The 15936-nt window shown below is 43.1% G+C and overlaps 1 protein-coding gene across 1 annotated transcript in view; it reads left to right on the top strand.

Annotated features, from left to right (window-relative positions):
* Window positions 1-12546: 12546 nt before the first annotated feature.
* LOC146473006 (uncharacterized) overlaps window positions 12547-15936 on the top strand; it is a 4442-nt gene continuing 1052 nt past the window's right edge. The window contains exons 1-3 of the mRNA XM_085118914.1: window positions 12547-13625; window positions 14574-15078; window positions 15518-15936. The exon at window positions 15518-15936 is cut by the window's right edge and continues 621 nt beyond it. Of these exons, the coding sequence (XP_084975040.1) occupies window positions 13014-13625; window positions 14574-15078; window positions 15518-15936 (1536 nt within the window). The 5' untranslated portion in view covers window positions 12547-13013. The remainder of the gene's footprint in view (window positions 13626-14573; window positions 15079-15517) is intronic.

Here is a 15936-nt window from a genome sequence, read left to right as displayed (position 1 = left end):
GCCCATACTCGACTGGTAAGAATCCGCTCATCCATGGGGGGTCGGATTAAAAATGAAACGTCCCCATGGTCAGCGAGCTGTTCCGTGTAACCGTGGAGGTAGAGGAAGAGGACGGGGAAATCGTGTTAGACAGTCACCAGCAGCACAGGAAGCATTAATGGAAGCAAAGTGGACGAATGTCAATCAAGAACCTCAGATTTAACCTTTTTCTTCAACGCAAGGAATCCAGGTCGTACTTCCTAATGACCCAACAGCAGGTGACTTCATGAGGCGTTTTCTCGATGATGAATTTTTTGATCTGTTAGTTACACAAACAAACTTGTACGCGATGCAATACAAGAGGAATAATCCAAACTTGCCCAGACATTCTTAGGCACAGTCCTGGTTTGATACAACCAGAGGTGAGATGAAGAAGTTCATTGCTCTTAGCCTACAGATGGGAATTTTGAGAAAACCTGAGTTGTCAGATTACTGGAGCACAAATCCCTTGTTGCAAGGTTCAGTTTCCAATAGTGTTATGTCCCGAAACCGTTACCAAACTATTTGATGCCAATAGGGACAGGCTTTACAAAGTCAGGCCTCTTGTAGATAACCTTGTGTCTAAGTTCAAGAGAACTTACATTTCTGAGAGGGAAATCTCAATAGATGAGGAGGTGCTGCTCTGGAAGGGAAGGCTTGTTTTCAAACAGTTCCACTGAAATGGGCTCGTTTTGGCATCAAAATGTTCAGTCTCTGTGAGACTTCTGGTTATCTTTGGAACTCATACGTTTAACTGGGGAAGGAACCAGAGCAGCAAGCTGGAGATCGACAGTTAGTCAACAGATTAGGTGTCAGTGGAGCTGTAATCCCTAGATTGATGGAAGATCTGCTGGATAAAGGGTACCACGTTTATGTTGACAACTGGTATACAAGCGAGGTCCTCTTTACCTACTTGTATGAAAACAACACAGCTACCTGTGGTACAGCAAGGAAAAACCGGCTACGACTTCCAGCCACATTCAAGAACCCGAACATCCCAAAGGGTGAGCATAGGTACAGGAGGCATGGAAACATGTTGGCCATTCGCTTCAATAGAGACCTTTAGATCCGACTACGAGTACGACTTTTTTATTTCCGGCGCGATGCGCATGCATATTGACCATGACACCGTCACATAAAGCTTCAAAGTCGTAGTCAGGATTTCGTCGACAACCAGATTGTTGCCAAAAGTCATCGGCTTGACTACGAGTTTTTTCAAGACCTTTCAAGGTAAGTTTTTTGTTCATAAAATGGTCCTGCTTCGTTGATAAGGTGAACAGGTTAAAAGGCATTATGTGTGGGATCTTTTACAACAAAAATAAATATTCTTGCGGCCAAACTCAGGCAGAAATGAGAAAACGCAAACACTTATCGCTCTTCTTGTCAATTGGGAACGAAACAAGAAACATCCGCGCATACAATTACACATCACTTAGCCTAAGTATACATCCATTGTTGTCACTAATGAACACAATAATTTAGTTTTCAAGGAGCGTATGTTAATAAAGATATTTTTACGATTAAATAATGATCTGCATTCTCTCGTTCTCATCCTCTTTTTGACTCACAGACGCCGAAAATATGGAATCTAAACAGCACGTTTTTACACAATTTACTAATAGATAACTTCTCTCCGTTGCGTATTAAACGAAGACATACTTTTGAAAGAAAGTCTTTTCTTTTCCATGGCATTTATGGAAAGTAAAGCAAACTCTCTCACAACTAGTGAGTACATAGCTTTTTGTACGATAGCAAAGAAACCATTTAAGTTCTATAAAGAAACGTTTTATCATTTTGTAGCTTCTACGCTCGTGGAAAACCCATTCAGTCCGTTCGAAACAGCCGCGCGTAGTTTGATGTGTTGCACATTATTTCCACGTCTGTATTATTTCTCTTTTCACATGTAATAAGAACTTTCTTCCGTATAAATGTAGTGGTAATCAAGAATCATGAATCTTTCTCTCTAAATACACTTTAGCTTCTTGAAAGGTGAAGAAATTTAAACTTCTCTCTTTCTTTACAAATTTGTCTGGAAAAAAAGTCGAGCTTTCACTTTGTAGGCCGGCGTGGAAAGTAGAGCCCAAACATAAAGAAAAGTTAAACCACTGTTTGACTCAAGGCTCTTTGATGTTACTTTTATCACTGTAATATCTATTCAAGTCCAAAAGCTGCTAAAAACAACGATAAAATACGAGGTAATCAGTTTATATCGTGCTGAATAAAGACATCGAAAGCGTTGTTCCCCCAGTGGTCCGCATCATGTTTACGAGAAGTGATTTTTATTTTATTCTGTGTTTTGCACGTCTATTATAAGGACTAATTTTGGACTCTGATGGCAGAAAAAGCCTCCAGTTTTAAAACAATCTTAACTGTTAGCTGGTTGAAGCAAATACGATCCAAATCGATTGATGCAACTCTACTTTCTTGATCTAAATTCACTTCGTTCTGATGGATTTTGCTAGTAAGTTCTTTTCGGGAATATACGATACACGAGCAGCTAAGTTTGTGTTTCGGCAATTTTAGCCAGTGGATCAAAGTTATACGACCACCTTGACTGAAGCTTAAATGTATATGTACTAGTTTTGACAACATATTTCATGTCTAGATACACAGCAATGGCCAGTGCCAAACGTGAATTGTTTATTTGGAAACAATGTCACGAGTCTCTTCTTTTCAGTGAGGTAGTCCATGAAGAGCCTTTCAAGTTTACCCCAGGTTCAAAGGAGAAAGGAAGAGCCTGGACAAAGATAGCAGAGAGACTAACGCAGCAGGGGGTGAAAGATACACAGCGATCCGTGAGGGAAAAGTTCGACAAGTTATATAACGATTTCAAGGAAAAAGAGAAAGAAGAAAAGAGGGGAAGCGGTATCGAGGTTGAATATGACGAGAACTATCAGGCCCTAACAGAAATCCATGATAGGATAGTAGAGTGGGAGGAGGCAAGAGAGGTGAAGGAAACCACAGAAAAAAAGGCCGCAGAAGAAATGACGAGAAAGGCAACCAAGAAGTTGAGTGCTACAAAAAAAAGGAGGGAAGGGGAAAAGGAGACTAAATACGAATCTGACGAGGAAACTCCAAAGAAAAGAAGAAGCCAAACCAACTTAGTGGAGGTTATGGAGCAGAGTGTCGTCATCAAAAGGACTGACCAGCAAGAGCAGCGCCAGCTAAGGCAGAGAGAACTGGATATCAGGGCAGCTGTAGTACAACAGCAACAGCAATTTCAAAATATGCTACTGCAACAGCAGCAGCAACAGTAAGCCATGAACATAGCTATGCTGAATGCAATGGGTGAGCTGCTCAAAAATCTGAAACAATAAGCACACATAAGGGTAAAAGCATTTACACGTGTATGCAAGTCCTTAAACCTTTTGGCCCAAAATTAAGAGTGTTCAGCATAACGTTTCTCCTATCTGACTATCATTACCCCCAGGGAAGGGGGACTCCCATATAAAGTGATGAGAGTGCTCTTGGTACCTTTTAGGTTCAAAATTTGTTTGTGGATTGTTACTACTTAGGACGATAAAATAAAAAATGACCACCCTTAAGAGTCAGTTTGGTATCTTACCTGTGGATTGGTACCGCTTAGGGTGATGAAATCAAAAATGTTAACCACCCTTAAGAGTCAGTGTGGTATCTTGCTGGTGGATTGTTACTACTTATACTACTTAGGGTGATGAAATAAAAAAGGACAACCCTTAAGAGTCAGTTTGTAGAGCAGAATGCTACCATAAAATAGGGACCTGGACACTAGATATAATTTGCCCGATAGGAGCCTGGTGCGAGTTGTTCGTACCACGCTGTACTTTGTACATGTTCTTGTCATTCTCTAGCGAGAATGTTCGTCTTTATTTAATAAATCTCTCGATGAAATGGATACATTCCTATCTATGACAAGAACCTGTTTCACCACGGATTGATTAGGCGAATGAAACACCAACTACAAGCGGATTTCCCAGTTATACGTCGAACAGAACAGAACGCCCAACCATCGTCCAACCATCTCGGCAGCGGGATCAAGTAAGGACTGGTCATATTTTCTAACGCGTTGGGGCGACTATACGGCAGCAACAAACGTCAAGGGCAAATACAGAGTAACTCAGCTCCTCGAATGCTGCAATGAACAGCTCCGCAAAGACCTAACAAGAAACGCAGGTGGTTCCCTCACAGACAAAACCGCAGATGAAGTCATGGAAGCCATCAAAAAGCTAGCAGTATGAGAGGAGAACACAATGGTCACCCGTGTGCAGCTTCACAATATGCGCCAAGACCGGGATAGGAAGATCCGCAGTTTCAGTGCCCGTCTTTGCGGCCAAGCTGGTGTCTGCAAGTTTCTAGTCACTTGCCACGGCTGCAACGTAGAGGTTAACTACACAGAAAACGTCCTATGCGATATCCTCACACGTGGCCTGGCCGACAGCGAAATCCAATTAGACCTGCTAGGGGACAGGAACCAAAACATGAGCCTCGAGGAAGTGTTCCAATTTATTGAGGTGAAAGAGGCTGGCAAATGCTTCGCTGGCCGCCTGTCTCAAAGCCACAGTGTAGACGCCGCACAAAGCCAATATCGACGTGCAAAAAATGATGAGGTCAAGCATTGACACGCAAAAAATGATGAGGTCAAGCAGCGTAAAGGTGGAGACATTAACGAACTGTGCTCCTATTGTAACAAGAGGGGGCATGGCAAGAACGCTGTGACCAGAATTCGACGCCATGACTGCTCCGCTTATGGCATCATCTGCGACAAATGTGGAAGGCACTTCGCCAGCGTCTGTTGCAGCAAAGGCAAAAGCAACAGACCCCCACAGCCCACCCCACCCAGTGTCAAAATCAGAGAAACAGAAGGCAGTAACCCAATTTTTGACTCACTTTGCACAGCAACCAGCCTCAGCAGGCCAAGCGAAGGAGTCATTTCACTTGATCATCACCTCTACTGCCACTTAACTGACCACTGGGTTCGACAGCCATCCAAGCCTCAACCATTCAGTATGCTTACAGCATCAGCCCATCCTGAAGACTATACAGCCCTGGGATACAACCCCCCCAAATCATGGTTGACACCAGTACAACTCTCTGCTATGGCCGACACAGGCTGCCAAAGCTGTTTGGCTAGAATAAAAGTCATCCATTGCCTTGGCCTATGTGAGAGTGACCTGATACCCGTCACCATGAAAATGCACGCCGTAAACAACAATAGTATCAACATTCTGGGCGCTGTTGCCCTCAGGTTCTCGGGCAGGTCATTCTCCGGCAAAGCCCTGGAAAGCCGCCAGATTGTGTATGTGACAAGTAACTCAGACAAACTCTTCCTCAGCCGAGAGACCTGCACGGCACTGAGTATCATCACTAAGAACTTTCCCATGATGGGTGAGACCCTGCACACATGTAGATCAATCAAGCCAGACACAACCTGCGATGCAACCGCACAACCCTGCTCAGACACTGATACATACACTTCTGAGAGCACAACCAGCTCCCTGTGCACCTGTCCACGTCGCACCACACCACCACTGAAGCCCACCACAATCCCATTCCCAGCAACCGACAACAATCGGATGAGACTGCAACAGTGGCTGTTAGATTATTACCAAACCAGCACCTTCAACACATGCGAACACCAGCTGCTACCCCTGATGGAGAGCGTCCCTATGAGGCTAATGGTTGACCCTAAAGCAGAACCAGTTGCACATCACACTCCAATACCAGTACCACTCAACTGGCAAGAGGAAGTCAAGGCAGGACTAGACCAGGACATATCACTGAGTGTCCTTGAATCAGTGCCGGTAGGAGGGCCGGTCACATGGTGCCACCACATGGTCGTATGTGCCATGGCAAGCCCCGCCGCACAGTTGATTTCCAGGCGCTCCACGCCACACGTGAAACTCATCACACGTAAAGCCCATTCCATCAAGCACGTTCTATTCAGAGTAACACCAAAAAGACCGTCTTTGACTGCTGGAATGGCTACCACAGCGTTCCCCTTCATGAGGACGGTCGGCACCTCACCACCTTCATCACCCCATGGAGTCGCTACCGCTATAAAACAGTGCCCCAGGGTTACATAGCATCTGGCAATGGCTACTCAAGACGGTTCGATGAGATTGTGTCCCACGTCCCAAACAAAACCAAATGCATCGATGACACCCTTCTCTGGGCAGATAACCTCGACAAAGTTTCTTCCAGGCTGTTGACTGGCCCAACCTCTGTGGACACAATGGGATCATACTTAACCCAGACAAGTTCGTGTTTGGAGCTGACACTGTCGAAGTTGCCGATTTGAGATCACCCCAAGCAATGTTGGGCCATGCACAAAATACCTGGATGCCATCCACAACTTCCCTACATAACGAGCCAGAGCCTCTTAGCAACCAAAAACAGAACTCGGCATCTAGCTGAGATACCAGACTTTTAGTCCCCTATCTCAGTTGGATGCCCATTTACTCGTATTGTTCTTATTCAATTAATCTATGATTGTATTACTTTTCGTATGTGGTGTAAGCGTCAACTTTCACGCAATCATGTCATCATCTTTAGGCGTCAAACTTAATTAAATGCGCGGTATTCAAAATAAGTGTACAAAGTGCTGAAAATAGGCTATGACATTGAGAGCGGGTAATAGTGTAATACGTGCATTTTGCCTTTATTGCTTTTTCGTTTAAAGTCATAAGTAAACATTAATTTGTTCGAATAAAAAAAATACAAACTGCCACACCCATGTGATCTGATGGTTTATTTTGCTCTCAAAGTATAGTTACAAGAGGTTTTGTTCCCACATGGGAGAGAAATAACTAAACTGGCAAACTCCCTCTTGCACAAACTAGGATAGTTAACGCTGTATCTGAAAATCTTGACCTCTTCGATAAGAAAATTTTTGATACCGACATTGCACCAGGCCAGCAAAGTACTGTACTGACATTTTGCAGCATAAGAAATAATATTGGATTGATTTTCCTTGGTTGTGTACACGACCGAAAAGTGCCTTTCTCTCCTTTTGCTGTTTAACGCTCATGTCAATAACCCGTCTTAACATTCTTAGATGTTTCACGAAGCATTAATTAGGTATCAGAGATGACGCAACTCGGAAAAAACTACTTGCTGAGAACAAACTAACGCTAAACAAGTGCATTGATATTTGCCGTGTGAGCGAAACCACATCGAAACAACTCAAAGAGATGACTCAGACAGAAGAAGTTAGCGCCGTTACCACAGGGAACCTAAACTCTAAGAATTTCGCGTCTAAGAAGTTTGCGAATCAAGACAAATCACTACCGCTGATTAGGTGCAAGTTCTGTCACAAAACTCACCCTAGAAAAAAGGAACTCTGCCCAGCATGGCAGCGCGAGTGCAGCCAGTGTGGCGGGATGAATCACTTTCCAGTCGCATGCAGCAGCCTGAAGGCAGCAAACAGCACAATGCTAAGCGAGTGCACAACATAGAGCAGGAATTTCTAGAATGCAATGATGGGGAAGGTAGTGATGATGATTATCTGTTCAGTGTTTAGAATCTGTTGGCACACTGCATGTCAATAACAGTCCCAAAAACGTTTATGCTAACATGTGGTTGAGAGATGAAACAGTCAAGTTCCAGTCGGACTGTGGTGCTACAGTCAATATCCTCCCAGCTGATATCTATCAGAAGGTTTACAATGACCCTAACATGACACGCCTTCAGAAAACTCAAACCACACTAGTCATGTTCAACAAATCTGAGCTGAAACCTTTGGGGTGTATCAAGGTAGAAACTCTTAACCCCAAGAATAAACAGTGTTTCCTCACGGAATACACTGTCGTCCCCAATGGGCACACAGCGCTCCTAGGTGCCCAGTCAATTCAGCAGTTTGGTCTCATTACTGTGAATACTGACAATATATTGTCTGTTTCTGATGCAATTCCCGCACAGCCTGATGTAGTGAGCAAGTTTGGAGATGTGTTCTCGGGAGAAGGAAAGTTACCGGACAAGCTCCACCTTGAGATTGACAAGTCTGTACCGCCTGTGGTTCTCCCAGTGAGGAAGGTCCCCTTTGCAGTGCAGGAACCACTAAGACAGGAACTAGAGCATCTAGTTACAAAAGGGATCCTAGAACCAGTGGATGTACCTACTGACTGGTTTCATCAATGGTGGTGGTCAAGAAAGCCAACGGGAAGATAAGGCTGTGTATTGACCCAAAACCCCTAAATCAAGCGCTCAGAAGGAACTACTACCCCTTGCCAGTAATTGATGATCTTCTTCTTCAGCTAACAAATGCCAAAGTTTTCAGCGTAGTGGATGTTAAGAACGGTTTCTGGCACGTTCAGCTTGATGAGGAGAGCAGCCTGTTGACTACGTTCGGTACCCTGTGGGGCAGATACCGATGGACCCTCATGCCATTTGGAATTTCACCCGCCCTGGAAGAATTCCAGAGACGACTGGAGCATGCACTAGAAGGTCTAGAGGGAGTGAAGCCCATATTCGATGATATTCTCATCTTTGGTTCCGGACCAACGCAAGCCGAAGCACTGTCTGACCATGATATAAAGCTGAGAGCACTGTTCGAGTGTTGTCGCACTAAAGGCATTAAGCTGAACAAAGAAAAGCTAAAGCTCCGCCTTCCAGAAGTGAAGTTTATGGGACATGTGATATGTCAAGATGGACTAAAACCAGACCCAGACAAGGTGCAAGGTATCAGGGAGATGCCAACTCCGACCAGCAAGCAAGATGTCAAGAGACTTCTGGGCATGGTTAACTACTTGCAAAAATTCATGCCTAACTATCTGAGGCAACTGCCCCAATGAGAGATCTCCTGAAAGAAACGAACCAGTTCCATTGGGATGAGCAAGTGCAGGGATGCAGCTTCGAACAGCTCAAGGAAATACTCAGTGCTGCTCCTGTACTTAAGTTCTTTGATCCAACTGATGAGTAAGAGCTACAGTGTGATGCATCTGAAAGAGGATCGGGTGCCTGTCTTATGCAGGGAGGCCAACCTGTGGCCTATGCGTCACGGTCTTTGACTGACACAGAGGCTAACTATGCGCAGATAGAAAAGGAAATGCTGGCAATCCTTTTCGGAGTAGAGCGGTTTGAGCAATGTGTGTATGGCCAACCTGTTCTGATACAAACGGACCATAAACCCTTAGAGAGCATTTTCAGGAAGAGTTTACTCAGTGCTCCCAAACGTCTGCAACGAATGTTGCTGAGATTACAGAAGTTTGACCTGCATGTTGAGTACAAGAAAGGATCAGAAATGTACTTCGCGGACACTCTGAGTAGAGCATTCCAACTATGCAAGGGCACGCAGAAAGATGCAGTTGAGGATGTCTTCTACATACAGGAGATGAGAGGGAACACAGAAAGAGAGCTAGAGAGCATCAATATGATACAGTACCTACCAGTATCTGAAGAAACCGAAGCTCTGATCCAACAAGCAACAGAGTCTGATGCTACCCTACCAGAGCTGAAGTCAATTATCAGGAAAGGTTGGCCACCTACCAAGGAAGAAGCTTCAGCTAGTATCAGAGATTACTTCCCTTTTCACGAAGAGCTATCACTGCAGAACGGAGTAGTCTTTAAAGGTGAAAGACTAGTTATCCCCACAAGCGTGAGAGAAGACATGTCGACGAAGATACATGCAAGCCACATCGGTATCCAAGGCTGTTTACGCAGAGAGAGAGAGAAGTAATGTACTGGCCAGGTATGAACAAGGATGTTGAACAATACGCTGCAAAGTGTGAAGTATGCAACAGCAAACCAGCAGCGCAAGGCAAAGAACCCATGATATGTCATGAAATGCCGAGTAGACCATGGGAGAAGATTGCGGTTGATCTGTTTGAGCTAAATGGTGCTGAGTACATGGTCACCGTTGACTACTACTCCAGCTTCTTTGAAGTTGACAGACTGACAACCAAGAAAACAGAAGAAGTTATCAAGAACCAAGGCCCACCTATCCAGGCACGGCATTCCAGATCAGCTGATTTTAGACAATGGGCAACCATTTGCATCTTCTAGCTTCCAAGAGTTCGCAGATACTTACAGCTTCGATCATGTGACCAGCTCCCCGACATATGCTCAGTCAAATGGGAAGGTTGAGAATGCAGTGAAGACAGTGAAATCTCTCTTAGAGAAAGCCGCCAAGTCGAAGCAGGACCCGTATCTGGCACTGCTAGCCTGGAGGAACACTCTCTCAGAAACGCTCAGCACTTCACCTGTTCAGCGGTTATTCAGCAGAAGGACGAAGACTCTACTTCCAACGTCAAACCAACTACTGAAGCCGAAGATACCAGAGGACGTGAATCAGAAGATGAAGGTGCAGAAGGCTAAGCAAAGTATGCACTACAACAGAGGTGCCACAGAATTAGAGGAGTTATGCCCGGGAGACGTAGTGCGAATCCAGCCTCAAAAGACACAGTTCGGGAGGAAGGAGTGGACCCAAGCTAGAGTTGAAGGGAAAGTCGACATTAAGTCCTATCAAGTCAGGACAGAGGATGGACGAGCGTATAGAAGGAATAGGAGACACCTGAGGCGCACACAAGACGCTATGTGCAACAGTGAAGTCGAGGTGTTGTTGCCACCCAGAACCTTAGCCAACCCTTCCACCCCAAGTGCACGTGAGAAACAGTTGTCGGTAAAACCCACCACTTCAAAAATTAGACCAGGCACAAGGAGTCGAGACCTGAAGCTCCAAAGACTCCAAAACGTAATTCAGAAAGCAACGATCCCACTGATCAAACTAACAGATCAGTGTATGAAACATGAAATTTCTTCCTTGAAATTGTCAGATGAAAATGTTGCTTGAACCTTACTGGATGTCATTGCCTTGTTGGGTCATGCAAATTGTGAGCTCATTCAGAGACGACGAGAGCTGATCAGAACAATCAGTATCAGCAAATTTGTGCTGAACACGTTGGCTTTACTGATTTGTTGTTTGGGAATGACCTCCCAAAACAAACATTAGTGCCACCAACAGGGTTGGGCAAAAGCAGTGGCAATCCAGTTTGTTGGTGAGTAAAGACTGTAAATTAGTGGATTCAAAAACCCAACGTGGGATATTTAAAGCTGGAACGATTAAAAGTTATTTCTTGAACTGGGGCAAACTTAAAACAGACCCACATATTTTAAATTATTGTCCAAGGATGCAAAATTGATTTTGACCAGCTCCCTCACCAGAGGCAGCCACCTTGCCAACACCCACTTAGTCACACAGAAGCTGAGACAATCAGTGCTGAGATTGAAAAATTAGTTCTTAAAGGTGTTCTCTTCACACGAGGAAGGTGAATTCCTATCCACTATCTTTTTGAGGCCTAAAAAAGATGGAACTCATCGAATGATCCTCAACTTAAAAAAGTTGAATAAATTTGTGGCATACCATCATTTTAAGGTGGAGTCATTGAAACATGTTATTAGCATAATCAGGCAAAACTGTTTTATGGCGTCTGTGGATCTCAATGACACATATTATTCAGTACCTATCCACCAAGATCACCAAAAATATCTAAAATTTGTTTGGCAAGGGCAGTTCTACCAGTTCAGTTGCTTACCCAATGGTTTTGCTTGTGGCCCTCGATTATTTACGACGTTACTCAAACCTGCTTATAGCACACTCAGGAAAGAGGGTTTTCAGTCAGTTGGCTATATTGATGGTTCCTATTTACAGGGTATCACCAAGCCAGAATGTGAAAATAATGTTCAAGGCACCACTAAATTGTTTGATAGTCTGGGCCTTTATGTTCGCCCAAACAAATCACCTTTAGAGCAATCACAGGTCCTAGGGTTTCTAGGTTTTTTCTTAAATTCTGTAACCATGACTGTCACTTTATCTCATGCCAAGGCAGAAAATATCAAGCAGGTTTGCAAAGATCTGTTGACCAGAACACAACCTACCATCAGGGAAGTGGCAGTTTTCATACGCAAACTTGTGGCCAGTTGCCCTGGGGTTGCTATGGGATCCCTGTTATATAGGCAGCTAGAGAATGAAAAAACTGCCGCCCTTAAGTTTCATCTTGGTAATTTTGATGAAAGTATGGTACTGTCACCTACTGCAGAGTCAGATCTACAGTGGTAGGTTCAGAACATTGGAAATGTTTCTACACCCATTTCCCAAGGCAATCCATCTTACACTCTTAATACAGATGCATCCCTACAAGGATGGGGAGCTGTTTTTCAGGGGCAATCATCAGGAGGCTGCTGAGCACCTGCTGAAGCTCACCAGCATATTAATTGCCTTGAATTAAAAGCAGCTCACCTTGGATTACAGTCCTTCTGTAGAAACTTGTCTCATACCCATGTGAGAATTTTTGTTGATAACACCACAGCAGTTTCTTACATCAATAATATGGGTGGCACTCATTCGCTTGAATGCAACCACATTGCTAGAACTATTTGGATGTGGTGCATTGCACGGGATATTTAGCTATCTGCTGCACATTTTCCAGAAAGTGTAATACTGCAGCTGATAAAGCCTCCAGAATTTTCATGATCAAACAGAATGGAAGTACAGGACCTACCTTGCGAGATGGCATAAGTTTTCAACTAAACGGTCTTGTGATCCCTTGCAACCAACTGTAACAGATGTTATTGAATTTGTGACTGAACTTTTTCAATCTGGCATTGGATATATATGGCAAGCCAAACATGACAAAAGTGGGTTGAGTTTAAAATCCCCTATTGAGTTTCAGTGATTGATATGTGAGTTTAAAAAATCACTGCATGAGAATGAGAAATCACTATACGAGAATGAAAAACTGCCACACGAGATTAGAAATTACCTGTCGAGAATGAAAAACACCCATGCGAGATTAGTAATCACCATTCGAGTTTAAAATCGCCAACCGAGTTTTTATAATCGCTATGTGAGTTTAGAAATCACTACACGAGAACGAGAAATCATCACTCGAGATTGTCAATTAGTTTTTTTGAGCCGGTGAGCATCAGCTAGTCAGCGGGGCGCAGTTTGTGTGGACACTCTCCCGCCATATTGATTGCCGTGCATCGCTTTTGCGGGGATCTTCGCGTCCGGGGATTAAAAAATGGTACAGCAGCAGGAGCAGCAACTGCGTCAACTGCTTCAGGAAGTTCGAGTGTTAACAGATCAAATGTCTCAGCCAACATCGAGTGTTAATGCTGAAGTATCCCGTGTTTTTGGACGCTCGCAAGTTAATCCAAGTTCGAGCCTAACTCAAAATGCAGTTGCAAGTTCTTCGCATTTCAGGCGCCTCACGAACATGAGACGAATTGGCACCTCCAATATAAGGAACAGAACAAATCGGCCAAGATCCAAGGCAAAAGAAAATACTCCATTCTTGTGTGATTTGATATTACTTGCTGGCCCAGCAGAAAGTGTTGTCCCGCGCCAGGGAAGGAGAATAGCATTAACTGAGCATGGTCACGTGCTTAGTGCTTGTCAGTTTTCTAAAGCCATGAACGAAGTGCAGGTTGAAACAACCATAATGGAGGCGTTTGGAGAAACTATCCCTGCCCTGGTGGACATAGAAATCGTGATGTCAGTCCTCAATAAGCTCGTTAAGCCGACGCTTGCACCTGGTCAACAAGGGATTACTGGTGTAATCTTACATCGCCTTTTCAGGAACAAGCCTGTGTATGTTAGGCCTAATAAAGTGTTGCTGCCTGGTCTTGTAGAGGTGAGGCTTGAAGTAATTCGATTTGAATTCTTGCCAAGACGATGAATGTAATTTGTTCAAGTAATGCCTAATATTGCTTTTCAACTCTTGTAAATATTTATACGCTTTTAGGCTTTTTAACAAATTTTGTAAATGATTATATAACCTACACAAAATTAAGAAAAATTATTTTCTTTATTTTATTTTTTTTAGTGAAATCTATCTGGTATTTAACATGCTATTTTACAGTGTCCCCCATTAGCTTATAGCTAAAAACATAGACAGTTTAATAAAGTTTTTATTCATTCATTGCACCTTTTGCATTTGGTTGGGGACAGAAGGGCTCAGGAGATTTGTTGGGTATTAAGTTAGAGTACATAGCGTCAGGTCATGTAAAGCAAACCTCTAATGGTGATAATGACAATGACGATAGTGATGATGGTAGGGTAAATAAGGGTTATGGACTCAATTCTTGGGATGTCAGAGTACATTCCTGAGATACCTGAGAAACTAAGTCTGAGGGGTGGACTATGGACTTTGGGTCACATGACAAAAGTGAATATCAACATCAGAAACAAAATTTTACCATAAAGGATTGTATCCACCATTCTTCACATCATTCCTTTGCTGTTTGTTAACATGATTAATTACTGCTTTGGGGACAACTTCCATCAATGGAAGTTGTAAATGCACACAAAAAACTTGTCACCATTTCTTCATATGTTGTTTGCTTAAAATCAACACACATGTGTTGTTATTGTTTTCTCCTTCATGTATGCCCTCATCCATATTTACTTTTGTCATGTGACCTAAAGTCTATAATCAGACTTAAGTTACTCAAGCATCTCAGGAATGTACTCTGGCATCCCAAGAATTAAGTCTGTAACTCCTATTTATACTAGTACTTCTTAATACATCTGCTGCTTCTCAATTTTTTTTTTCTAAGTAATTCTGTTGATTGTTTTTAAGGATGTGGATACTAAAGATGATCCCGGATTTAAATTTGACGACGATGATGATGAAGTGCTAGCAGGAATGTTACCAGACCCTGTGACTAAACGTAGAACCAATCCTTATGCAGATTCAGCTGTAGCAACAGCTCCTGTACTGGCTGTAGCTCATGTCACTGAAACATGTCGAAATGTTACCCAAGGCCATGATGCAACTTCAAGGGTAACAACAAATGCTGATCAGAATCTATCCAACATCCCCACAACAAGCTCGACTGTGGCACAAGCCCATCCTACAACTTCAGCTGTGACTTCCAGTCCAATACAGAGTGCAACCCTTGACAGTGAGACAGGTCCTGGGGCTACACAAGCTCATCCTACTACCCCAAGTGTAACCTCAACTCCTGGACAGAGTGTACCCCTTAACATTGACCCTGGTGTTTCACAGTCTAATCAGTTGCCACAGCAACCACAAGTCAGTACTGATCAAAGTCCAGGGCCAAGTGGGCATATAGCAGATCCAGGTACCTGTTTCCAGGGTCTGTTGAACGAAGAAATAAATTTAGAACAGCTTATTATTAATTGATATTTATCCTTTTTTAACCATGTGCTGTGTTAAATATAATCCATCAAAAGTACTCTCTCCTATCAAAGTTTTGATAAAAGTGGCATCCACAAATGTATTGGTAGATTGGTTAAACATCCTCTATAGTAAAAGCTGTTATAGACACTAATAATACATGTAAGAGAACATAAAATCCATGTACATGTAGTTGTCATATTTTCCACCATTGATCTGAAAAATAGAAAGGAAACTAAATTTTACAAGTAGCTAACAATGAATATTTAAGAGGTTGAACATTCCCAACCTGATATTTAAAATCCTGTACATGCCATTGATCATTAGATAGATCTTGTCATTCCTAGCTCTATCTTACGACCTTTTTTTTCTTTGCGTTGCAGATGATCCTTTTGTTCTTCCCTCTGTTTTAGATGCTGAGTTTTCAAAACATGTGTACCTGCATCGAGCTCTTTTAAAGGATGACCTAATAGAATTGTTCAGTGACCCCACCATGATAAATGAAAATTTAAATGTAACTGTTATTGGGAATGATGGGAATATCGAGGACGGCATAGGAGAGGGTGTTATAAGGGAGATACTAACTAGCTTTTGGCAACTTGTGTACCATTCCTTAACTGTTGGAACACAGGAAAAAGTACCATGCATAAGGCATGAACTTCAGAAAACACAGTGGGAAGCAATTGCACGGGTAATTGTGTTCGGTGTCAAAAGGTATAATTATTTTCCAATATTTTTGTCACGTGCTGTTGTAGCATCAGTGTTGTTTGGAGAAGAAAGTATTTCAAACAGTTTCCTGTTG

This window comes from Pavona decussata, unplaced genomic scaffold (genome assembly GCF_977016875.1).
Source record: "Pavona decussata unplaced genomic scaffold, jaPavDecu1.1 SCAFFOLD_95, whole genome shotgun sequence".
Taxonomy (NCBI): Eukaryota; Metazoa; Cnidaria; class Anthozoa; order Scleractinia; family Agariciidae; genus Pavona; species Pavona decussata.
The sequence above is the reverse complement of the archived record's forward strand: the minus strand, read 5'-3'. Positions and strand labels throughout refer to the sequence as shown.